Here is a 26,558-nt window from a genome sequence, read left to right on the forward strand (position 1 = left end):
TTAGAATGGACATTTTAGGTGCTTCTCAATGAAGCTAGCTGGGTATGTTTCAAGCAAGTTGTGCTGAGTCCAGCCAACTTAAGAGAAACTTTTAATTACATTTTATTTTTTGAAAAGGAGCTTATTAAATATTGCTTATCAGTGTGGGTAGGTAAAAGGCATATAGTACTATGAACAACAGATGCAATTAGCAATAGTGTTTTGCCTTTCACCTATCCTCCTTCCCATCTGAGCACTTTGTCACTAGTTTTCAGAAAGTTTCTCCAGGAGGGAAAGCTCATAGAGGTAATTTGAGGGAGAGGAGAGCTTTAGCAATATACTCAGAGGCAGTTTTTATATTTTTTAGTGCCTGAACAGTTTTTACACCAGATTTTCCATGGAGGGCTCAGAAAGTCCCTAAATTCTCTGAGTCTCAGAATCTGGACTTAAAATCAGGGTAAGAGATTTACATGAAACTGTTTAGTTGTGTATCTTAGCTCAAGCTGCCATAAGAAAATACCACACACTGGGTGACTTGAACAATAGCAATTTATTTCTCACGGTTCTGGAGGCTGGAAGTCCAAGATCAAGGTGCCCACAGGTGGGTTTCCTTCTAAAGCCTCTGCTCTTGGTTTGCAGGTGTCCCATCTTCTCACTATGTGCTCACATGACCTGTTCTTCATGTGCACGAGGAAAGAGAAAACTGTGTTGTCTTTTCTTCTTCATGTAAGGGCACTAATCCCATCATGGGGCACCACCCTCATTACCTGATCTAAATCTAATTACTTCCCAAAGGCTCCACCTCCTAATACCATCACACTGGGGACTAGGGCTTCAACATACGAATTTTGGGAAGACACAAACATTTAGTCCATAACATTGTACGAACAGCTTGGGACATGGAAAGAATTTATCAAAATGTTTAATTTAAGGATTGGTGGTTATTCTGATTTCACAGGAGGGGACAGTAGGGCAATCTTCCTCCTAGAATATCGACTGTGAGTCAAGTATAAGAAATATCATGTTTAAGATTTCCATGGAACCTTAAGTTGCTGTCCATGTTAATTTATCAAAAAGACAACTGGACTAGTGGGGCAGCCAAGTCAAACCCATGAAGATTGGTAAGCTGACACAGGAAAAAAAATTAAACATGAGGAAAAGCAGCTTTGGAGCTGCACACACAATAAAGAGAAATGACAGAAATATGAAGTTTTTTGAAAAGATTTCTTGTTTTTTCTTGTTATTTACTTTAGTGTTTAAGAAAAGGGTTTCAGAAATAATATAGAGAAGAAATAGGCTTAGGCAAACTATTGGTCCAATGCTGCCTGCTGTGAACGAAACTAGAAGAAAAAAAATTTCTATTACATGGGAAAAATCCACAGAAACTCTAATCTTATAACTCAGGTCATTCCACCCCAACAGTGGGCATTCTTCCATATCCAAAACCTTGCTGAAACACAAGCTCTTGCCTCAGTCCTCTCCAGATTGCTAAAAGGAGGTACATAGCCCTGCTCTTCAAGCATTAATGCCTCAGATGTTACTTCCGTATCCACACATGCACACTTATCACCCCTCTTACTTGTCCAGACAAGCTCCTTCCTGGTAAATGTCACATGCCACCCACGAGCCCCCATCTGTGCAAGGTAAACCCCTGTACATGGGGATGACTTCTGCTTCAAACATTAGAACAACACCTTTCTCTATCTCATCCAAAAGATCAAAAATTTTTTTTGGGTCTTCATCCATATGCAGGATGTACAAAGCTGTCTGGAACTGATCTGGTATTAATTATGCAGTGCACAACACTGGAATAAGTGGTTAATCCCAAGGAGGTTTACACTGGAGAGTGACCAACCTGCCCCTGGGTGGATACAGAACCAATCTTGGCTCCAGAGACTATTCCACATCATGTGTTGTGCAAATGTTAACTGGCACCAGAATGGACTTCATTCCATAGCAGATGGGATCCTTTTTATGCAGACCTAGTCTAAGATAATATATGACCCAAGCACTATATTGTCTAGAGTTTCCTTCTTTTCATGAAATACATCATTGTTTTAATTCTCAGACTGAACTTCTTCCTCCTGTGCTCCTTTACCTGTTGCCCTCTTTCAAATCATGGCCTGGAGGCCCTTTCTGGGGCCCCCAAAACAGCAGGTGATTTTATCCCCTCAGGGCCAACACGTTGTCCTGCCATTAATCCAGATGTCTTAGATTCGTTAGTTTTCATTCCTATGGCAGCTGCCTAGTTTTGATCTGTTGTGTTTGGGCAAATAGTTGCAGCAGGAAATGTGGTGGGGAAGATAGCAAACACCTGTAAGAACGAGGAGGAATTTATGCTATCCTTTCTTTTCTTCAAGGTTATTACTTTGTCTTTGAAGAGTTTTCCTTGTAGGATCTTAGACATGGCTTAGATATGCTGTTAGAAAAGGTCTGAAGTAAAGAATTTTAAATCTGGGACCAAAGGATTTCCAAGATTATTTTAGAGCAGTCAGGTAGCAAACCAATCGTTCTCCTCATGGTAATTGCTTTCTTACAAATTTGTGTCTGGGGCAGGAAAGAGTTGAGAATATTTCCTGTGATTGTTTGTTTTGCTTTCTGATCCAGTAGGTGAAGGTGGGGACTAGAAAGTAGACAGGGTATGTTTTGTACTTTTGTGACTGGAGGATTTTAAAAATATCTTCAAATCAGGACTAATTTTCTTTAAAAAGCTTACAGTTTTAGCACCTTATGGTCCACATAGACTGCAAACAGTACTGTTATAAAACTGTGTGGATTTTGGCATGGGAAATATAAAAACCAACTTCTTTCATTTTATATTTGCTATTGAATAAAGATATAAGGTCAGAAAAATGAAAATGTGCTTCCCCCTTGTCCCTCTCTCACATCTCTGTGCCCAGTAAACTCTTTAATTTATTAACATATTTTACCTTCTAAAAGTATTACAAGCATAATCTTCTTTAGTTAAATAAGCCTCAGTCTTTATTATTTTGTATCTATTATGCACTACCTATGGGGAGGCTGAAGCATAGGGATATAATGGGAATAAAATGGATATGTTTCTTGCCCTTGAAGAATTCATCTCTTACTGAGGACCCCATAAAATGCACATTGGCCTTGATCACATTGAGAAGTGTAAGTAATTCAGAAGGAGAGAGAATTTTGATTGGCACAATCAGATAAAGCTCCTTGGAGAAGGTGAAACTTGAATTGGCCTTGACAGAGGGTGCCCACCTGTGCACAGCTGGATGAAAGAACAGGGGCCAAAGCACAGAAGCTGGAGAGAACAGGATGCAGGCCCCTAGATTTCTGGGAAACCATCTCATCCAACCTTCTGCGAAACCATCTCCATAATACATTCTCTCTCCCAGCAGAAGTCCTATTGCCAACCAAGCCCACGTGACTCTCCCAGAGCCATATGAAGCCTTAATGAAAGGTACCCTCAGTATTCTTGAATCATTTGTGTTTACAGATGATAGGAGGCAAACTTTTGCCACAAGTACAGGAAGCTGGAAAGGAACTGGCTTGCCATTAGTTTGAATTTGGACTCCATGTTAGTATTGGTAAAGAATGTAAACTCCAGAAGGACTTTTTAAGTTTTTTTTTTTTTTTCTTAATAAGGTCAATCCTCCCTAAAGGCAAGATATGAAATGCAGACATTTTGCTAAATCTTTGCTAATCTTTCTGATGCTACTGGGGCAGGATGATTCTCCAACAATGGTGCACAGGCAAAAGGGCCAATCACCTGAGCTTGAAGATGCCTAAATCCAAGGCAACCCAGAACAGAGAAGTCACAGCTTCTGCAGACTAGAAGCCTTTCTTTGCAATCACAGACTTGTGGGTTAATCTTGGTTGGCCTTTGCCCTCATTGATGAATGCAAGTGTCTGAAAGTACAATTATAGCTACAGCTCTCCATTGTTCATAATAATAGGCTGCAACAGTCATACGGAACATAAGGGGAAGGGGGGAAAAAAAGCCAAAGTAGGAATTTAGATATCTGACACAGACTTACCTTCTTAATCATTACAACACCCGAATGCTACAATTAGCTTGCAGTTCCTAAACAAATTCGGGTAACAAGGAGGTCTATTTTGAGTTAAAACGAGTAGATAATTGTCACTTAAAGAAATGTTAGTTCTAAGTTTGGATCCTGATACTGATATTATTTTTTTCCTTCCCAAACTTCCACATCCCAGAAACAGTGTGCTAGTTACTTCTACAGAAGCACTTATAGGTAAGGTTTGAAGAGTCAAGATGTGGAGAGAAAACAGATTTTGTCATGTGGAACAGACATCAGACAGGAGTTCTCTGGATACAGCTGCATGCTTCTTTTCATTTCCAAGAAAGCAGAGTTCAAGTGCATTCTCAGACCAGAGACAGGTGAGAGATGTAGGGAGGCGGCAAGAAGGCTTGGCAAGTCTGAGAATAGCACAGTGTATCTGCCAAGGTGGCTGTCAGTGCCCGCATTTCCTCCGCCAAATCAGCATTGCCCTGGCTTCCAACCCTGTTGCTGTTAGGTCACTACAGGAAAACAGCTATGATGATTTTCACTTGCTCGACACATTTTTGTTTTTTTCTTTCTTTTTTAAACAGGCCAGTGATGTCTTTGTGTAATAAATACTGGACAAGTCTTAGGCTATGGAAGTAGTATTTGGGGTAGTCTCCCCTCACTGGCTCTCTTCTGAGAAACACTGCTGTGTGTAGCATTTCTCATCCTTTACACCACAGAATGGCAGGGGTTTGTTAGCAGAAATTCCCCCTGCAATGGTTTCATTCTCTTGTCCACAAAGGCAGTGAAAGCAACTACTGCCCTGTTATTTCTGGCACTCTCAGTGGAAAGGAAATGGAGATGCCAAGTGATGGAAGAGCATGCCCAGTTGGGCCTTTAACTACAAAAGCATCATGGTTTCCTTTCCTCCCCAATTAACCACTCCTGCCCCTGGTTGGTTCCCATTCCCATTTGCATCCAGCAGGGTTGGCTAACCTTCCTTTCCTCCTCCTGGGAAAACACATATTGCCCCAGTGTAAAGAAGACCGAGATAAACAGCAGGTTCTTAGAGGGCTGGGGAACTGAGGCTTGCTAGAGGACAGTGTGGCTCCATGGTATGTGAAGCAAGGCATCTCCAACTGTCCCTCAGACAGCAGGACAGCAGGATAATAATACCACTGATGTTTCTATGGCATAGCTCTTGTGTTTTATAAAGCTTGTTCTTACAATTCATTTCTCAAAATCGTTGTATTTGTCCCTTTTTCTGAGAGAGAAATTTAAGTCTCAGTGAAGCTAAGTTACCTGACCACATCTTCACAGCTGATTAAGTGACAGAGCTAGGTTTCAGTCAGGCTGTTGTCACTTCAGCTCATTATACTCTATAGATCCTGAAGCCACCTTATATGTAAGAAAGAGTAGGAACAGACTCGAAGAAATTAAGGAGGGTCAGAAGGTGACGGAGACAGGGGTCAAATCCAAGGGGCAGGACTAAGAAAGGCTGTTTACCTTTTATACCACCATGTGTCCCGTAAGCAGGAACTGTTAATTTTGATGAGAAATACTCCTCTGGAAGATTCCTCAACAATTCCCCACTGTGTAGAGGGAGAACAGCACCAGGTTCCTGAGCATGTCACACTAGACAGGCCCTCTCCCAGCACCCCCTCTCCACCCCCCTCCCCGCAGCCTGCGCTCCCACTCTGCTGTGCCACTTGTAGCTCTCCATGGCTTTAAATTTCTTGATTGTAGTAAAACACACATAATGTAAAATTTACCATCTTACCCACTTTCAGTGTACAGCTCAGTAGCGTCACATCGATTGATACTGTTGTAAAACAGATCTCCAGGACTTTTTCATTTTGTAACACTAAAACTCCGTACCCATTACACACTCCCCATCCTCCTCTCTAGTCCCCAACAACCACATTTCTACTGTTTCTGTGAGGCTGACCACTCTAGGTACCTTGGATACACAGGATCATATGGTATTTGTCTTCCTGTGATGACTGCCTTTGCACACATTGTTCCCTCCATCTGGACACCTTCCCCATGTTTTCACTGGCTAATTCTCATGAATCTTTCAGGAGTCAATTCAGATATTATTATCTCAGGCTTTCCTTGGTCCTCCACTCTCAATTAAGTGCCCTTCCTAAATATTTAGTAGTGGATTAATCACACTCGATGAAGAGTTGCCCATGTTCTAATCCCTTGATACTCAGCATGTGGTAGAAGATCCACATTCTCAATGGCATACATTGGGGAGCTTGTTAAAAATGCAGCATATTCTTTAACAAGATCCTAGCTGAATCACACGGACACTGAAGTTTGATAAGCACTGTTCTAACTCATTAGACAGGAGGTCTGCAAATGACTCATGGGCCACATCTGGTCAGCTACCTGTTTTTGTAAATAAAGTTTTGTTGGAACATAGCCACAGTCATTTCTGTATGTATTGTCTATGGCTGCTTTTGTGTTACAATGGAAGAGCTCAGTAGTTGCAAAAGAGACCACCATATGGCCACAAAGCCTGTATTCATTCTCTGCTCCTTTACCGAAAAGTTTGCGCACTTCTTTACTAGATTGTAAGCTCCTTAAAAGTGAGAACCTGGTCTTATTTTGCTTTGTAAGAAGAAACATAGACTAGTATAATGGTTATGCATGTAGGGTTGAGGGTAGACTGGCAAAATCTGTATCTAGGCTCTGCCATTTCCTTTCAAGTGACTGGGCAACTCACAATCTCTCTGTGCCTTGTGTTCCTCATCTATAAAATGGGGACATATGACAGAACCTACTTTACAAGGTTGAATAAGTTAATGTAGATGAAGTGCTCCAAGTGGTGCCTTCAGCAAATATTCTCTCTTACCTGGTACCATATATTTTTAGGGCCATGGGGGTTTGTTGATGTTGTAACAGATGATAGAATACTATTAACACACATTCTCTGTTTCTTCCTTGCTAACATCTAATGGTTTTTTTAGGTATTAACTTTCCTGGGGGGGTGATCTCCTCTCTGGTGGGGTAAATACTATTGCAAGCCAACCAGGTAATGCCATTTTCAGTGACAGTGGATTGGCTCAGGGTGAACAGTTCTGACCAGTGAGTCATGAGCATTCTTGAAGGACTTCTAGAAAAAGGTTTCTTCATTCTTTAAAAGAAAACATGGGGGCGCCTGGGTGGCTCAGACAGTTGAGCATCCAACCTTGGCTCAGCTCATGATCTCATAGTTTGTGAGTTTGAGCCCTGGTCAAGCTCTGTGCTGACAGCTCAGAGCCTGGAGCCTGCTTGGGATTGTGTCTCCTTCTCTCTCTGCCCCTCCTCGACTTGTGCTCTCTCAAAAATAAGTAAATGTTAAAAAAAGAAACGAAAAGAAAAGAAAAGAAAAGAAAAGAAAAGAAAAGAAAAGAAAAGAAAAGAAAAGAAAAGAAAAGAAAAGAAAAGATGGAAGAAGTGCCCCTGTTCTTTCACATTTTATGTATGAATGTGATGCCCCAAACTGCAGCAACCATGAAGGTAGGCAGTCTGAGAACAGAAAAAAACATGTTTATGATGGCAGAAAAGAAAGATGCGAATATTCTGGGCCCTTTATGGGGTCAGAGTTGCTGAATCCATCAATCCCTGTGGCTTACCTACTCAGGTACTGATCTTATGGAAGAAAATAAATTTTCCTATTAGTTTCCTTTCAGTCCAAAGCATCCTGACTCATATAGCCACGGACCATGTTTATACATATTTTACTCCACCCAGAACCTAACAACTGTTGTTGGGTATTAGGAGCAACTGGAAATGAACGTGCTGGGTAGGGCAAAAGAAAATTCAGGAATGTTCTGGGTTAGTGCAGACCCAATTTTTCATTGCCTTTTATCATTCAGCCAACAGCATCTTTTCCTGATACCTGTGGCTCTCTCCCAAATGCTGATCTCCCTTGCAGTCTGTCCCTTCTACCCAAACTTGACAGGTTATTTCAAGATCAGATGGGCTTTGATTATTTCCTTGGTGATATCCATTATTTCCCTTCTGGGCAGGAGGATCTGAAGACAATTCATATTTTGGGACATAGAAAACAGGGATGGGATCTCTTACGTAAAATGAAATACAATGGCAGTGTCAAAAGATTCCTTAGATGTTACAGCCACAAGGATTTTATGGTGTGTCAGCTTATGGACTGGCTTTGTATGACATCTGAGCCAGAACTAGTAGCAGAGATTCAAAGCAATATAGGTGGCTAAGTACCTGTGAGGGTAAAGTATGAAGAGAGAAGGGTAGCAGAAATGAGCTGGCCACCTGTACCTATCCCAAAGAGCATCCGGCCCCATAGTTGAAAAAGGTGAAGGATCCACTTCAATATGGGAGACTGGAACCCCTGTAATCCTGCAAATACGTAATTACTAAAGCTAGAAATGCCAAATTCTTTCTGCCTGTGAGTGTCCAGGGTGAAAGAAGTTTTGGAGCCATAAAGTTGCTGTAACAATCAAACTTTAAGGCTAGAAGGTGCCATGAGACATGATCTCATTCATCTCCTTGTCCTTAGGCAATAATAGCCTAACTAAAGCCTTCTGATTACAGCAGAACACATTTTATAGGTAAAAGCCTCCCAAGGGGTATTTAAAAAAAAAAAAAAGTAAAAGATTACACAACTTTCTCCCATAAACCACTTTAATTTTGTGTACATCATCTACTTCAGAGTCTAAGGGAACCTGACACTTGTTCTAGATCCATCTCCTTGCTGTCTTACCCCAAGATCCCCTTCTAAATGGGAGGATCCATAATTCAGTGACAGCAGGGCACTAATAGGCAAGTGCAAAGCTAAAGGGATGAGGGGGGGCAAAGGTCTCCCAGTGACCCCCTTAAACCCTGTCAGCTACTCACATGAATTTAATGTATAGTACTTCCCTTGTGACTTTCTGTCTGCCTCTTTCCTACCAACAGTTTCTCCTAATTGTTCCATTCTTCTAAGACACTAGTGTCTGATATAGTACCTTTGCCTCCATCTTCAAGTGTTCCTAAAGACTAATTATAATCTTAAAGAACAGTACTTCCTGTTTAAAGCATTTTGTGGTAATCAATCCATTACAGGTTTGCTAATATTATCGGTTCAAGTTAAAAGTCCCCTGCCTGTGAAAAAGTCCCCTACCTGTGAAAAGAGAAGCCCTGTACTTCCCCTGGGTTCCCTCCTCTTTGGGCACATTCCCAGGCACAGAGCAGGAACAAGCCTTTCCCTTCCCTTTGGAAGCACTGGGCTGACTAAGCAACTTGCCATATGATTCTGCTGAAGGAAGACAGAGAGAAGTTCACAAAGACCAAAACTCAACTGTTCTTGGAGAGGGGTTAGGAGGAAAGCTAATAAATAAAATCTGATGCAACTCCTTTCAGGAAAGGGTGTGGAGGGTGGGGTGGATCTACCCAGAAGCTTTAGCAGTCCACTTTGAAGTCTTCTGAACAGGAAACGTGTAGCCAGCCACCCATGGAAGCAGCCTTCAATGATATCCTCCCTAGGACTGATGTGTTGGGAAACAGCCCATCAGCAAAAAGTCCCTTGAGAAATGTTTTCCCTCCTTCTTCTGGAATTGTTGAGAAACTAGATAGAACTCAGAGGATTTGGCTTTCAAGGGTGGACCTGAATGAATTTTCAGTTTCTTAGTGGGAACAGAGAGCTCTAGAAGATTGTCTACTCCTCCAAGAAATCTGGTTACCAGTTTTCTCTTGGTCTATCTCAACTTGTGTTAATGGATTAGGAACATGTATATACAGGGCCAGGCTCCTGTCAAACAACCTGAGGAAGGAGGGCAAAGAGGAGGCAAAAGGGGCTCATTCTTCTACCTCACGGATTCCTTTTCCACTAGTAACAATCCAAACATTACAAAAAAAGGTATGGAAATGGATACGCATGCGATTGGTACATATTTCTCCCATCACCTGCTACAAATGGAGTAGAGCTAGGGAAGAACTGTGCCCCTTCTGAGTTACAGCCCAGTTTCAGAGAGCACAGGTTTCCTGACTGGTCATGGGGTGGGAGAACAACTCTCCCTTCCTAGCCTTCAAAGAATGAGCAAATAACCTATGGCTAAGGGGAGACACCCATTCTCCTGGGGTTGCCTGGGGTATCTGAGGCAGAGGTGGTTACGGTAGACTCCTCAACAGAGGCACTGAGATCCAAGAATTCCAGGATGATGTCCCAAAGGCAGTAAATCAAATGCCTGAAACAAATGGACAAAACAACTTAGAGGAGGGTCTGGCTCGGTCAACAGACACCAGATCCCTGTTTATGACATTTATTCTCCCTTCCCCTCCTTGTCCATTACTGATATCCTTAGTGAACTCTAAATTTCAATAGCTTGATGAAGCCTCCACCATGAAATAAAAGTTTGCGAATAAAGGTTATGACTACAAGAGAAGTAGAAATAGAACTTGAGACTAGATTTTAGGAAACTCCACATTTATTTATATAGCTGCATTAGCAGATCAGTACTACTCTGAAAAACTGTGAAGTAGGGAAAATCTTTGTGATATCAACTTACTAAGAATTTTCAGAGCTTCTGACTATGGCTGTTTCTCATAATTAATCATCATAGATCTATGGGTGACCTTACAGACAATGAAGCAAAAGCCAGGGCCCTTAAGTAGTGACAGTTAATTGATGCAGTCTGCTTTGGGACAGGGTTTGAGAAAGGACTGGAAGTCCTAAATACTTTTCAGAAGCACTATATCCCAAGGCACCAGCCAGGGAAATACCTACCTCTTCTGGATTATTCCAGGAGTATTCACCCAATATTTCTGGTCCCTTTATCAGAGCCAAACCTTATTATCTTGTCTACTTCATATTAAGCAAAGACAATTCCTGATTGTAATACTATTCAGCTTTGCTGTGCAGCCTTGAATGTAGAGCTAGAAATTGTATGACCTGTCAGTGACATATGAAGCTGTCAGTGTAGGTTTTTCTTAGTATGTGTGGATCTGGACATCACACCCTGCAGTCAGGGCCCAGGGCAAACAAAGACTGCAGTTCTATTCTTCTCAATGTGGGTTGCACACTTAGAAATCGTGGACACCTCTGAGACCAGAGATGGCTTCAGCTGTGGTGATGCTGAGTATACATACGTCTTCAGCCTACCTGTTGATGACGGGTTGCTGTAGTGACTCCAAGACTAGACTCCAGCTCAGCTGGCATTTGTTCACCCCCAGGATTTCTACTACAATATCTGAAGAGGAAAAAGCAGATGTGGTTTCAGTGCTACCGTGGAAGCCTTAGATTCTAAGGAGATTATCTCATGATATCTGCCATCTTTATTCAAGGAGGTATTTCTGGCAAACTTCTGAACTACATAGTCAAACTAAAACAGGGAAAAGCTAAGAGAAATGTTTCTCAAGTGTTTAAATAAGAATGGGCCTCAAGAAATAATTCTGTAACCAGTCATTAAAGTGCAGGATTTTTTTTTTCTTTTAAGAGAGAGAGATAGAGCATATGCATGAGTAGGGGAGGGGGAGAGAGAGAGAGAGAGAGAGAGAGAGAGAGAGAGAGAGAATCTTAAGCAGGCTCCACTCTCAGCATGGAGCCCGATGTGGGGCTTGATCCCACGACCCTGGGATCATAACCTGTGCCGAAATCAACAGGCAGACACTCAAACTACTGAGCCACCCAGGCACCCCTAAAGTGCAGGTACTTCTGATGTAACAGTTTAGGGTGGAGAGTAGAGGTTAATAAGAGTATATAAAATTGTTTTAAGAGTTAAGAGTTTACTACTGTACCCTGGTTACCATAGCACAGCGACAGGCAACAAATTGCCTTTCCTGCCTTCTAAAAGTCTATAGAAAGTAAAGGAAAAAAAGTCCTCTCCAGAGTTTGTTTTTATCTACTGCTAATAACCAGGTACTTTATTGAATGACCCCAATTTATCAAGGCCAAGCTTCTATGGCACATATCATTTTCTTCCCTGGTCCAAAAACCATGAATTGGCAGAGAACCTGAGGTCTTCATCTGGTGGGAATAGTTCTGAGACCTGCCTCTGTGGTGTAGGAAGAGCTGTTATTATCTCAAGTATCTGCAGGATTCTCACCTACTATTTACGGTGTGGTCTCAGTGATTCCTTCTATTCCCTCAGCATCACTTGAATCAGGGATAAAAGAATTGTGGCCCCGATCATTTTCCTGTTGGCCTGAGAAATGGTGGGTCAACAGTCTAATCACATTTAAGCCCTTTTAAAAATGGGAAGGGGTGTGGGGTAATGGTGGCAAAGCCAGATGAGAAAGGACTAATCATCAGTATAACTTATTTCATCATCCAATTACCTGGCAGGATTCCCATCAGGCTCTGCAAAGCCTGTTTTTCAGCAGCCACTTTCTGCTCCTGGGTCCTTACAGGCCGTGGATACTTAGGCAAAACCCCACCAGGCCAGATGGACTCCTGAAGAAGTCGGAGGTACTGCACCCAGCGTTGTGGACATGTTAGATTAGCCACTTGCACCTCCAGCCACCTGTGGTGGAAGAGAGAATGGTCAGATAAATCTGAAGGAAGGACTGCAGAAAGGTGTGAATCATGTGAGCAATCAGCACAGAGCAAAGTGAAGGCAGTGGCAACTCTCACAAATGAAACCCAGCCAATTTAATAACTCGGCACCACAGACTTTGAAGATGAGTAATAGTAATAATACTGTTATTTACTGTGTGTCCGATAGGAACTGCATGTTGTATTAGAGGTTGCACAGAACAGAGCACTAGGAGGGCCCCAGTATCTGGCAGGGCTGGAGCTTTCCAACTGTCTTCTAGTGGGAAGTTCTGTCATTTCTCAGCAAGGTGCACATGCTGCCTTTCCAGCTAAGGGTTTGGTGATTTTAGATAAATCCCTCTCCTTTGCCACCCTGTCCACATCCAGGGTGTGGCACATCCAGGCTCTTCATGGACCCATAAGCTGTTCTAAGAGTGTCCTACATCCATCTTTTGCTTGTAACAGTCTGCTCACTGACAAGGCCCTCTTATTTCCAGTACAAGTCTGCCATCCTAGCAAGACCTGCTTAGCCCCACCTCCTCCACAAAATTCTGCTTGACCATTCCAGCTAGAAGTGTTCTCTTTCCTCTTAGACTTCCTTCAGCACTTAGTTCTACAGTATAGATTTGGAACTAATAATTTACTCTAGAATATAAATTATTTTCTCATGTGCTTACAGCTTTACTTTTCCAACTAAAGTATAAGCACCACAAGATTTCTATATGTCTTATACTTTTAAAAAGTTTCCCGCAGTGCCCTGGTGCTCAAGAAAGGCCTGCTGATTGACTAGCGATAGTTCTTATTACAATGAAAATTTCCCCCTTTATCTCACATTCAAAAATGAGGCAATAACTCTGAGGGGGCAAACTTACTAAATCTGCAGTTCTTGCAGTCATTTCACCCTTATTCTTTATTTGTTCCTGCATTTCTTCAGAGCAATATGGTTACTAGCTGAGGGTCAAGCCTGCCAAGTCTCCTCAGTATGGAGCAGGGCTGAGCCTGACAAGGCTATGGTTATAACGGATGGACCATCAACCACTTCTACTCTATTTGGTCCTGCACCACATGGCAGCTCATGCCATTGCTCCTATACCCGAGTTACTTGTCGCCCATCCAAGAGCAGAGGGGGCTGCCAAGGCAAACTTTATTTAACCTCCACTCTGCCAGACAGTCTGCATTCCACTCAAGCTAGGCATTCCAGCCTTGGGGGCTACAATCCCCCAAGCCGAGGGCTCACAAATGATTCTAAGAATAGGAAGTCTGAAAGGTAATGGCAGGGCAGGAATGGCAGACACCGATGGAGATCAAGAGCGGCACAAAGCTGCTCTTGCCCAAAATAGCCATCACGATCGTATTTGATATTATTAGGGCTGCATCTCCTTTTTATAGGGCTTTTCATTCAGCGAGCCTAAGACGCCTGATGAAAGGGATCCAGTAGCAAGAATTTCTGTTCCTGTTTATAGAAAAGGGTCAGCAAAGGGAGGTGTATGCAATGGCCTGATCAGATTATCTGCAGGGAATCAAGTGACCCAACTCTCGTTCTTCACCTCAGGCCACAAATACTTGTGTGACTTCTGCTAAGGTGAATGATGTGCACTAGGGTCTCATCTGAGCAACTGGTTTCATTGGAGTGAAAACCAAAATCTTGAAGTCCTCCAAAAAAGCCAGGAGAATCTTAAACCAGAAACCTTTGCCTGGAATTAGTTCTAGCTCAGCTTCTCATTCCCATTTGCACATAAGCCAGTGTACCCTTATTCTTGTTCTCTGGGGCCAGTGATGCCTGTGACTCCACTCTTCAAAGGTATCTATCTCAGCATCTGCTCAACCCTTCTTAGAGCAGAATACTGAACAGTAAATCTGGGGACCTCGGTCATCTTCTGGGCACGTCTTACAATATAGGAGTCTGATTGTTTTGAATTAACCTTAATTCACCTGATAGGAACAGGCCCTTGCACCACTGCATTATGGCAAGGATGTCCTTTTTGTTCTCTTCCATTGTGACTTCGTGACTCAAGCATACCAGCTGGGTGCAAAACAAATTTTGGCACATAGCAAAATATGAGTGTATAAATGTATGCAAATCTATAGAACTACAACTTATCAAACCCTAAATGGGAATGTTGGGAAGGAGAAACAAAGTAGGGAAAAGTAAAAATAAGGCCCTTGATGATGAGGATGAGTCAGTGAGTCAACTCAAGTTGTGGGAGCTAAGTGGAACTGACAAAGAGAACTAAGGTCTCCAAGTAAATGTCAACTGCTGATAAAGAAACTGTCAAGCACTATAAACCCTGAGGCACAGAAGTGATCAACAAGTTATTCCCAGGAATGTAAGGAATATGAGAAAGTATAGGACTTGTACAAATTGGTGGAAACGAAACAAACTGCATGTCTAAAAAGAGGAATGTAATGTACAAAGTGGCTTCTACCTGCAAGGTGCTGTGGTTTCTCTTACCCTCAGGCTTCTTCATACCCTGAAGGTAAAAGACACCAACCACACACACTTGTACCACGCAGATTTAAACATTCACCCTTTTCAAGATTCTCCTCTTGCCCAGGTTCCTCCTACCTCTCTTCCTCTAAGAAAACAGGCTTTCTCCTGGACATCTAGGGTTAGCCATGTTTCATTTCCTAGCCCCAGACAGCCCATGGAAAAGAGGCAGGGCAGCAAAACCTTTCGTGCTCACAGAACTCCTGAGATATGGTATCTTATCGTGAATGATGAGCATCCCAAGGTAGAAGGAAAAAAAATCATAAAGCCAAAACCAAGAAAATGACCAGTGCCGACTACTACCACCACCCAAATTGCCCTGCGCCTCAGACAGAACAGAAAAAATCTGTGAGCTTTAGAACAATTTCTAAGGCATGTTTTATTATTACACAAAATGCCTTTCTTAAGTTGTAAATGACCAGATTCAGGGATTCTGTATTATTTACCTTGCCTAACACCTAGCACAGAACCAACAACTGATGACAACAAAGAAGGCAGGGGTTTCTTCATCCAATGATCTCTTCTCCCCTTTCCATCCCCCTTTTCCCTTCCTCTTATTCCATCATCCTTCTCCAGAGTAGAGCTCCACACATACCACCACAGTGCTTTATCTAGTCTTACTGATTCCCTTCATATTGGTCTGTTCACTCTGAAACCGGGCTAGAGAAGGTGAAGAGATTAAGCACTGGAAAATTAAAAGAGAGACTAATGCCTTAGCTTATTAGTTCCCTTCATCTCTCTATTCCACATGCTGTCTTTCTATTCCTAACTTACAAGTGGGAAAGTTAAAAAGAAATCTGTATCCCGGTAGTTCTCTTGAAGCAAAAGGAATGGAATGCATGTGTCTGAAGTCCAAGGTACCACAGGAGCTTTTCCAGTATCAGTTTCTGGAATCTGCTGGTACCACTTACTATTATGCTAACAGAAATCTGAAGTTTCAAGGTGGACACAAACACATATCTCTCAGTCTATTTATTATAAATTATTTATAAGAATTCATTTACTAAATACAAATGTTATTGTTTATGTAATTCAAGATGCATGAGGTAAATATGCTAAAATAAATATGGTAGCGAACATCCACAAATAGCATTGGTTTTATTTTCTACTACTATTCCAGTTCTGTTATTTGGTTTAGAGATATCTCCTCCTACCATCCTACCTTTTCCCCAATAAGAAGAAGAAAAAAAGCCAAACCAGGTCTGCTCTATGAGGCCATCTCTGAATGATTCAGAGCACATGGCAGCCTTACTAGTGGGCCCAGAAATAGCCAATAAAGTGAGAAAGAAGCAACAACAGATTGACACTGAGATATTCATGAGCTTCTCTGATGCCAGACATGGAAGGAGGGAGGATGTGGAGATTAGGGCTTTTCATTACACTGGGAGTGCAAGTCTATCTGTGTTCACAAGAACCTGGTCTGAAATAGCTACAGATAGAGGAATGGAGCAGTGGCTAAAAAGGAGACAGTTTAATACTAGGGCTTAAGACAGCACCTCAAGGTTAGCACAAGGTCATTTCCCATCAAAACAACAGAATCAACTCTCACAAGTAAGGGGAGAAAGCTTAAGGGACCATGTCTAATCTAATTAGCCAAATTCCCTTCTCTTCTCTGCTAAGAGCTTCTATGGCTGAGTGAGGAGGGGCCGTGGGTAAGTGAGCTTAATGGGGAGGACAGGGGGAGAAGGAGAGTGAAATCATAACATAGAAAATATTCTTGGGGTGCTTGGTGGCTCAGTTGGTTAAGTGTCCGACTTCAGCTCCAATCACGATCTCATGGTTTGTGAGTGCAAACCCCGATTTGGGCTCTGCGCTGACAGCTCAGAGCCTGCTTTGTATCCTCTGTCTCCCTCTCTCTCTCTGCCTCTCCCTGGCTTGTGTTCTCTCTCTCTGCCTCTCAAAAATAAACAAACATTAAAAAAAGAGGAAATATTCTTAACAGCAGTAACAACATTCTAACAAAAAATGCTTGGTATAGCCTAAATGAAAGATACAGCAGAATCATTCCTCTCATCCTTTTTTTCAACTGGGCTACCTCTGTAGACAATCCAAGGGTGATTATACTCCAACTCCTTAATGTACCAAATACAGTTCAAAGTAAAAGAGTAAAAGAAGATCAGGTTAAAGCTTCTGCCGTTGTAAAAGATCTATAGTAGATTAGAAGTGTCAGCTCATTTCAATTACCTTCAGAGCCAGGTTTTCCAACTCTGACACTACTGACATTTTAGGCTAAATCCTTGTTGTGAAGGGCTGTCCTGTGCGTTATCAAACACTTAGAAGCATTTCTGCCCTCCCAGATACCTCTTGTGTGACAATCACAAACATTTCCAGACATTGCCACATCTCCTCTGAGGGACAAAATCTTCCCCAGTTGGGAATCACTGACTTAGACCTAGGGTCTTGGCTGCCATGTGTCAGGCTACTTCCAAAGTCATTTCAACTCTGGTGGCTGTGGCACGGTATTTCTCAAATTCTGAATAGCATTAGAGGTGGCCATGTACTCAACTCTGGTTTGTGACAACATTTAAAAACATCTAAGTAGGGGCGCCTGGGTGGCTCAGTCGGTTAAGCGTCTGACTTCGGCTCAGGTCATGATCTCGCGGTCCGTGAGTTCGAGCCCCGCGTTGGGCTCTGTGCTGACAGCTCGGAGCCTGGAGCCTGTTTCAGATTCTGTATCTCCCTCTCTCTGACCCTCCCCCATTCATGCTCTGTCTCTCTCTGTCTCAAAAATAAACAAAGGTTAAAAAAAAATTTAAAAACATCTAAGTAGAAACAGCTTAGAATACATAGAAGTGTATTTCCTGCTTTGGGACTCTTTTGTTTCATACATGGACCTACTGATGTGTGTGCATGCATGTGTTGTGTTCACAGTGGGTCCTGTTGTAAAATGCATTTTTTACTGTGGGTTGAAGTTTAAAAATAGTTAGAAAAACATTGATATAGTATAAGGAATGAGGAGTTCCAAGAAATGGGGGAAAAAGCCCAAGCTACATTTTTAGCCTCCTGGAAACACTCCCCACCCTCCACCCATCCCCCAAGTACCCTGTAAAATGTTTACAATGGCATAAACCATGAACATTGTGTTCTGTATCCACAGTCCTATGAGTATTTGCTCATTAATTCAGTAGCCCCAACGTACAGAGTGGAGAGAAAGGAGATCTTGAGGGTGATGGTGTGGATTCAGGGCATTTCCCATTAAACAAGTTATTTTTGCCAGCATCACACCTGATAAAAGTAACACTTCTCTTCCCTCTGATTCCTTTCCCAGGCCTCTGCCTTCCTGCCATTGCCCCTTCTTTTGTTTACAGACAGTTCCTCCGTGTCAGCTCTCACTAGCCTTCTTGGTCCTAGAACTGGCCAGACCCAGGTTACTCAGTTGTGTCTGAGAAAGTTCAGCATTGTTGCTCTCTGACTGTGTATCTAGGTCACCATCTTTTCCTGCTCTGTGTTGGAAGAAGAATGGGGAGGAAATGAACTTTGAGGGCCAGAAACTCCTGTTTCTTTTTTCCAGTGACTATTGTGAAATCTAAAATGGCCATGGAGTCTACACAATTTCTTCTTTGATTTTTGCTTTCATGTTTTAAATAATGGATCCACATCTTTAAAACACGTGCTTCAAGGGAAGACTACATATGGCCTAAACACCACGATTTGAGAATCCTGAGTTCCACACTTCTGTATCTAGCCACAGTTTTTGTTTTTGATTAGAAATGAACAAGTTACAGTTATAAGACTATTATGCATTACAAACTGAAGCATTTTGAATCAAGGAAGGAAATTAAAGAAATCATCTGTTTAACCTTGGAGGTGATCTATTCCAATAATCTAACCAATTCACACATGAAAACAGAGAACCAAAAAGGACTACTGCATAGCAAAAGGTTTATAATAAGAACATACAACTTCATAGCTGGAAGGAAACAGGCAATCCCTACCTCACCTCCTCCCAGAGTAGAAATCTCCTGTGTAACATCATGGCAGAGCCCAAGGGTTCTGGTCCGTGAATCCAGAAAGCTGGGCTTTCATCTTAGCTCTGCCACCAATTAGGAATGTGACTTTGGGGAAGTTGCTTAATTCCTGAAAAGGATAACTGCAATTTATTAGAGATGCTTCTTAAATATTGGCAACCAAAAACTGCCTCGTTGTAACTTCTGGTCATTGTTCTTGCTTCTACCCTCTGGAGTTAAAAACAGGAATTTTAAAGTTACCAGGTCATATCTCTTTCAAAATGTTTCAAAGACTTACATGTGAGACTTGAAACCATAAAACCCTAGAAAAAAACACAGGCAGTCACTTCTCTGACATTGGTCATGGAAACATTTTTCTAGATATGTCTCCTCAGGCAAGGGAAATAAAAGCAAAATTAAACTATCAGTAATACACCAAAATAAAAAAGGCCTTTGCACACAGTGAAGAAAACCATCAACAAAATGACAAACAACACTGAATAAGAGAAGATATTTGCAAGTGATATATCCAATAAGGGGTTAATATCCAAAGTACATAAAGAACTTACACAGCTCTACACCAAAAAAACCTAAGTAATCCAATTAAAAATGGGCAGAGTTCCTGAACAAACACTTTGTATTTTTAAACTCAACTGCTATTTCTCCCCTAAGTCTCTGTTACAAGTTATATATCCACGATTCTGATAACCTCAAAGTTGAGCACACAGAATACACTCAACAAAGGTCTAAAGAATGGAGGAGAGAAATGAACGATTCCTCATCCTGGTTCCAACCTCTGGGTGTGTGCCGCTTTCTATTCTCTCTTAAAATGGAGTACCCAGAACAAAACACAACCTCCAGATGTGCCCTGACCAGCAAAGAATGAAAGAATGCAGAGGATTAGTGCCTTCCTTGATCCATATACTATACTTCTATTAATACAAAGACTGTGTTGGCTTTTTGGGCACACACATCAAAGCACTGACTCATACTGAGTTTTGTAGTCAACTAGGACCCTAGTTCCACATATGTACTTTAACAAAAAATCACATGCTTCTCTGTTAAGCCTAGTCTTGCCCTTCTGTACTTGTGCAATTTTTGAATCTAAATTCTAATTTATAACATTTATTTCTATTAAATACACCTTGTTGGTTTTGACCTATTACTCTAACCTTTTGAAACTTGATTTTTGTCATCCAGAGTATTAATTATACCTCTAAGATTACAATTACTTGCAAATTTACTGATGAAAAAATTGACCAGGATAAGAACAAGAAAAATGCTCTATCACTAAAAATTTCCCTCCAGGAGGCCGTCAGTTTGTTAGATAGATATCTTGGGCTAGAGAAACTCAACTAGCCGTGAATCACTTAAAAGTACTATAGTTCAGGCCACATATGCCCATTTTTTCCACATGGATATTATAAGAATATGGCCAAAGCTTGTGGAAATCCACCTACAATTTACTAACCAATGCAATTTAATGGTTTAATAATCCTGCTAAAGAAAGACAGAAACTATGCTAATAAGGCAGGGCATGTTCCCACTGAACGCATACTGGTTTCTGGGGCTTGCCATTTCTCCCTCCAAGCATGTTCACAAAACATCTATTTAATAATCTGCTTCAGAAATTTCTAGAGGTAAATATCAGGGTTAATGACCTGTATCCATTTTTTAAAAGGCAACATATTTGTCCACCTCCAACCCACCACATCCTATATGCCAATTTTCTTAATGAACTTAGGTCTTCAATGATAAATACAAATGTTCAGTTCCACAGAATATAATTCATCTGGGTCAGGTATGGGAGCTTCAAAATAGGTTAAGTGCTCTTTTATCTGCATTTCTATTTTAGTCTTCTAGTTTAATCATGTCTGTCCAATTCTTGTCAAACCATTTTCCTTGACAAGAAAAAAATAACAAACAAACAGAAATTAAACAGCTTAGCATACAGCAGGCCAATTTACTGTTGAACAGATGAATAAATGCTTTCTCAAGGTAGCCAGTGAATACTACAGCATCTGTTTCAAACAATTTAACTTACTTTCTTTGCTTTTCTTGTTTTTCCTGTTGTTTTTTAAAGCCTTTACCCCTAACATTTATCCACAAATTCAACTCCGAGTTTAAGCTTACTGGACACATTCTTATTAGTTCTATTGCTACTATTTTGCATTACTCAGTGTGTGTCCTCCCTTCTGCCCCCTTTTTAAATATATGCATACTTCTAGAATCTGATCTCAGTTAACGAAGCTGGTTTCATCTGATTTTGATTCTTTTCTTTCCTCACTGGAATTCTGTGTTTAGTTTGTTTATTCCATTTATTCCACACAAATTGGTTGAGCTTCTTGTAGGTGCCAAAAGAATAGACTGTAAGGTTCTGCGGAAAGGGATCTTACTGAATTCATTTTGATATCTTCCTCAGCATTTACTATAATAGTGCAAGTCATACAACAAGCCATCAAATACTGAATCAATTTTATTCCACGATTCTCATGGTAACTTTGAGTGTTAAATTTTTGAGTTAACTCATTATTATGGCATATAAAACAGTAATATTCCTTATCTCATTCTCTGTCTGTTCTCATATCCAGTGTTAGCTTTATCTAAACAAATTTTTTCTTACCTTCTTGCTCTTCACTGAATTGACAGGTCTCCTGCCATGTACATTCTATTATCCTTGAGTTATGCTCTATTTGATAGTCAGGAGTCCACCATGTGAGTATCATGTGCCAAAGAACAGAAAATCTGAAAATCTTCCCTTTGTACCAGCTATACATTCCACATTTCCCTTTGTCTTCCAAAGACAAAAGAACTTATAGACAGAAGAAAAGACGAAAATATAATCTGGGCTCTTGGGTCTCTAAGTATTCTATTAAAAATCTCAAAATGACTAGGGATATAGTCCATGTTTCCTCATATATCATCACTTATTTTTACACAAAAGGAGATAAAAATCTATTGATTTAATGAGCAGCCGCAGACTTTTTTAAGCACAAGTCAGATGTGCTGTATGGAAAGATGTCATACTGTCCTATCAGTCATGCTTCTCAATCTACACACTGGAAAACAGAGTTATTCTTTCTCCTTTTCCCTGTTCTGAATCCACATAGACCCTGCAACACCAAGGATTTAAACAATTAGTAAATCTAGGTGATCCTACCTCCTCCATCTCACGAATTCTTCAACCTTTCCCATCTCTATCACAATTCCTCATCACCTTTCATTGCTGTCAGTACAACCCTTTCCTAATTTGTCTCCCTGGTGCTAACTTTGCCTCCTTCAACTGATCCTCTGCAGCGCTATTTAGGTGATTTTTCTAAGTTACAAAGTCAATCATGTCATCACCTGTTTACATTTTGTAAGAAGCTTCCCCACAAATGGGGGACAAACTTGACGTTCTCTGAATGGCTCACAAAGCTCTGTATGAGTTGGCACCCATCAGACTCTTCAATGTAATCTGGCCACTCTCGTTGCACGTCATATATTCCTAATCATACCTGACTTCTTTGAGTACCATAAATACACCAGGCTGTTTACTGCTCTGCCATCAATACTCTGTTCTCCAGTGTCTGCTCTCCATTTCCCTACTCGTTTCAATCCTGCCTCAGAAGCCATCCTCCTGTGAGCCTGCTCTGGGCCTCTCATTGTTCATTACTTTATCACTTCTCTTAATCACCTACAGGGTCCTTGTTAAAGTCCTAACTTTGTACTCTAATTCCTAATTTATAATATTGCACCTCCAACTGGATATTAAATTTTGTAGGGTAGGAATTTGGGGTATTTTTTGTATTTTGATCACTTAATGAAGTGTCTAGCACAGAGGGTAATCAATAAATGTTAGTTACTAAGGGAATTAATGCTCTCTACGGGACAATGGTCTAAAAGCATGGCACACTGCTCAAAATAAGCTTTGGAAAAGGCAAATATCCCAAAACTTAAAGCAGGAAAAGAATAGTAAGAGTAGAAAAGAACAGTAAGCTCCTCATTATTCATGCTTATGGAAGAAGACAGTAAGAGATTAAAAAAATTGTGGACAATCTAGAAATCCTTTGTATTTGGCATTTTATATGTATTTACATAAATATTAGGCAGATTTATTTTCCTAATAATCTTTTATTTAGGTTAACATTAAAATTAAACTGTGTTCCAACACACCAGGTATAGGGTAAATGTTGTAAGTATCCCAGGTAGTAAGTCAGCTGAGCTAGAATTAAGAGTTCATCATGAGGGGCGCCTGGGTGGCTTAGTCAATTAAGTGTCTGATTCTTGATTTTGGCTCAGGTCATGATTTCATGGTTGCAAGATAAGCCCCATGTCAAGATCTGTGCTGGGCATGGAGCCTGCTTAAGATTCTCTCCCTCCTTCTCTTTCTTTCTCTCTCTCTCCCCCTGTGCCTCCCCTGCTTGTGTGCTCTCTCTCAAAAACAAAAACAAACAAAAAAACCATGAATAATCCATGCAATTCACCTCTGGTTATGTATTCCTCTGGAAGGCAAGAGAGGTAGAAGGAAGGGACTGGGTCAGCCATGCTTCGTATGTGGCACACTCTATAAAGCCTAGAGAAGAGAGACACCTGCCAGCAGTCTATGTTTTGTCACTTTTCCTGGCAAATAGGCCCAGAGGATGGAAGAAACTGAAAGTCAAACAAAAGCAAAGGGGTTAAGAGGACTGTGAGTCACACTTGTATTTTGGGAACTGCCCCTGATGGATGGAGTAGCATCAAACTGATTCCAGCCCATTATTTGAAACTAGTAAGAAGAAGAAAATAGCAGAACGTCTGGGTAAAAAGTGACCAAAAGCAAGGGTCAGGTTACCTTTCTAACAAATACAGAATGAGAGGAAGACACTTGAGGGGTTCTGTGTTCATGGGATAAATGAGACTAATTGCAAAGGGAGAGCTCTAGAAATTTGTTCTAGATTTGAGGATTTTGACACCCTTAGGATTCCAGTTTGAAAGTTGGTTACACAAATCTAGTAAACCTCTGAAGACCTTCCCATCAACTTTTCTCAGCCGCATATAATGTTGCTAATGCACCATAATCCAGCCCTGAAAAGTCACAGCTGATAGATTCTAAGGCTAGGCAAAATCAAAGTCATGCTTCTTGGACAATTGCCTGTGCTCTTTGTTTGATCCATGTAAAAGCAGCAGCAGAACATCTGCCTCACAACCAGCAGCCTCCTTAGCGTCTCTAGAACAGTCCATGTCTTTTCTCCAAGCCCAAGAGATTCCCCTGTCACCACAGTTTTCAAGGCAATACTGAGTATAAACTAGCTCATACTCTTCTATGGAAAAGACACATTCAGTGGCCACAGCTACAAAGGCTTCACACAAGCAGTGTGCTATAATGACTGGAAATAACACTAGAAAGCCACAGTTTTGAACCTGCCTTGACCACTTGAATGACCAGAGTTCTGGCTTCCTTCTTAATAAAATGGGCTAATTCTTGCCTTACCTTCTTCACAAAGTTAATGATGGTAAAGTCCTGAGTGAGCTTTGCATTTCATGCCTTAGTTTTTTCCCTTTTGCAAACTGACTCTCCTCCTGGCAGGCTTAGGCATATAAATATTAGAACAGTGAACCACTTTTGTCCTGTGTGTTTAAGAAGATTGGAGAGAAACCACAGGGGCTTATGGGTAATTTGAAGATTATATTTTGGAATCCTTCCTAAAGCAAGACCTCAATAATACTAAACAATGCAACTTTCACTGCAAGGACTGGACTGCAGGATCCAAAATCTCTCTTTCCTTCTTTCCTCACTCCCATGTGAACAGCAAGCTTGGGTCATTCTCAGTCACCAGGCAGCTGAGCCTTTCTTTCTCAGCACGTAAGGCAGGAAGGCAGGGAAAGGGAAGACTGATTAAAATGGGCACCCATTCAGAAGAATACTGAGTCTATGGATGGGAAAGGACAGGTAGACGGAGAGGAATGCTTAGAACTGGAGCCCTGGAAAGAAAGGCAAGGGCACAAAGGAGGGCAGAAGGCAGGAATTTCACTGTTGTCTTGACAACTAAACCCCTGTTGTTCCTGGTTGAGTTTACCTCACAGAAGGATGCCCAGGTTCTGCTCTGAGCAAACCCCACCACTATTGGAGAGGAAGAAGGAGGGAGAACTGAAGGATGGAAAAGTGGTAAGTGTGTGCTCTACATGATGCGACTGGCTCCCAACTTCTACTAGATCTCAGGTTAAAGTATGCTTAGCCATGATCTGGAAGAGAATTAGGGATTGGATTTAAATAAGTAGACATAGTAGGGTTCCAAATTATACTGTGAAAATGGGTGGAGGAAGCTGGAAAAGGCTAAAAAGAACAAGGGGTAGAAGAGTAACCCAAAGGTAGTTGTTTTCAGTTTCTTGTCTATAGGCTGAATTTTAAAACCTTTCCAAATAGAAGGTTATCCATTCTGATCCTAAGGATATGGAATAGAGCTGTGGTGACTCCAGATGTCCACATAGTAGGGATTTTGGGGGCACCACTTGTGGTTAGAAAACAAGGGGGAGAGAGGAGGAGGTGGTCAAGGGGCTTACCTTGAAGCTGCATTTCCATACCAAGCATACCATGTTATAGAGATTATATATTTACTGAGGAAGGGCTAAATTCCCCCAAAGAAAATCTCCGGTGCCATAATTACAGCACTAGACTAAGGTATATTTCCCACCGGGTCACCCCTACTACCTCCCTACTCTAGTACCATACAGGTCTATTCCTCCACAGGGCACTTGGTGAAGTCTCTGTCTAAAGACAGAGGTAAAGATCAAACCTGAAGTGTTAACATATGGCTGTGTTCCAATACCAAGTCAACAGGAAAGAGACAAATGATCTCCATCCATGGCTGAAAGCAAAACGAAATACCCTTGATCATTTAAGAGGTTTATAAGATTCCCAATATCAGTGCAATATAGCATTGACAATATCTACCTTAGTGACATATATATCTAGGATTCTGGTATCTTAAAAGGCCTTGAGTATAGGACCAACTAGCTTATAGAGAGTAGCAACAGATTTTTTCAACTTCAGATGTCCAGCTGGTTTAATCACTGTAGGCTGTCTGGTTTACTCTGGGTTTCTGAGTTAAAACTGTTCTTGATGAATCAGCTCCAGCACTGAATCCTTGAGGGGTGGAATGCACTCAAACGGGCAACTTCTGGCAGTACATACTGCTCAGAGAAGCAAGTGTACACTGAAGACCGATCAGAGAGAGGGGAGAGGGTGAAAGATAAAAGAAATGGGCTCATCTAAAAGTCAGTGGCCCAGAGTAGAGGGAAGATAAGTAGCTTCTGAATCATGGAGCAAGGCAGGGAATGGTTTCTGTTCCTATCACCACCAAGACAAGGACCTGCAGTTGCAAAATAAACCCTCCCTCAAGGAAGGCAAATGGGCACAATTTAACTTGCAGTGCCACCTGGTGCCTAGAGGGAGAATTCCTGCTCTAATTCCCTCAGCTTCTTGCTGGGCTTTCCAAGATGTTTTTGTCAAAATGATCTTTCTGTCTTCTGTGCACATGAAGATTCTCTCACCCAAACACTTCCTCTGTATCTGTCTCTGTCTCTCTCAGAGAGGGACTGAATGAAGATATTCAAAATAAGTTTAAAGTTTACTTTTTATTTAAAGTAGAAATAATGCCCCTCTTCTCCTTAAAATGTTCAGTGTCTGTACTATTCTTTATGCTAAACCTAACTGACAC

At 41.3% G+C, this 26,558-nt stretch overlaps 1 protein-coding gene across 10 annotated transcripts in view; it reads right to left on the minus strand.

The window, feature by feature from the left end:
• Positions 1–510: 510 nt before the first annotated feature.
• SNX19 (sorting nexin 19) overlaps positions 511–26,558 on the minus strand; it is a 47,489-nt gene continuing 21,441 nt past the window's right edge. For 2 of the 10 annotated variants that reach the window (XM_058687338.1, XM_058687331.1), the window contains exons 9-11: positions 12,249–12,433; positions 11,074–11,161; positions 8,601–10,159 (exon numbers count right to left, since the gene is read on the minus strand). In XM_058687338.1, coding sequence (XP_058543321.1) covers positions 10,027–10,159; positions 11,074–11,161; positions 12,249–12,433 — 406 coding nt within the window. In that variant the 3' untranslated portion in view covers positions 8,601–10,026. Of the gene's footprint in view, positions 657–875; positions 5,561–8,600; positions 10,160–11,073; positions 11,162–11,860; positions 12,116–12,248; positions 12,434–18,867; positions 19,010–26,558 lie in introns of those variants that run through there. The other 8 variants (XR_009249596.1, XM_058687335.1, XM_058687332.1 and 5 more) reach the window with 8 other exon arrangements.

Source organism: Neofelis nebulosa, chromosome 10 (genome assembly GCF_028018385.1).
Source record: "Neofelis nebulosa isolate mNeoNeb1 chromosome 10, mNeoNeb1.pri, whole genome shotgun sequence".
NCBI classification, from domain to species: domain Eukaryota; kingdom Metazoa; phylum Chordata; class Mammalia; order Carnivora; family Felidae; genus Neofelis; species Neofelis nebulosa.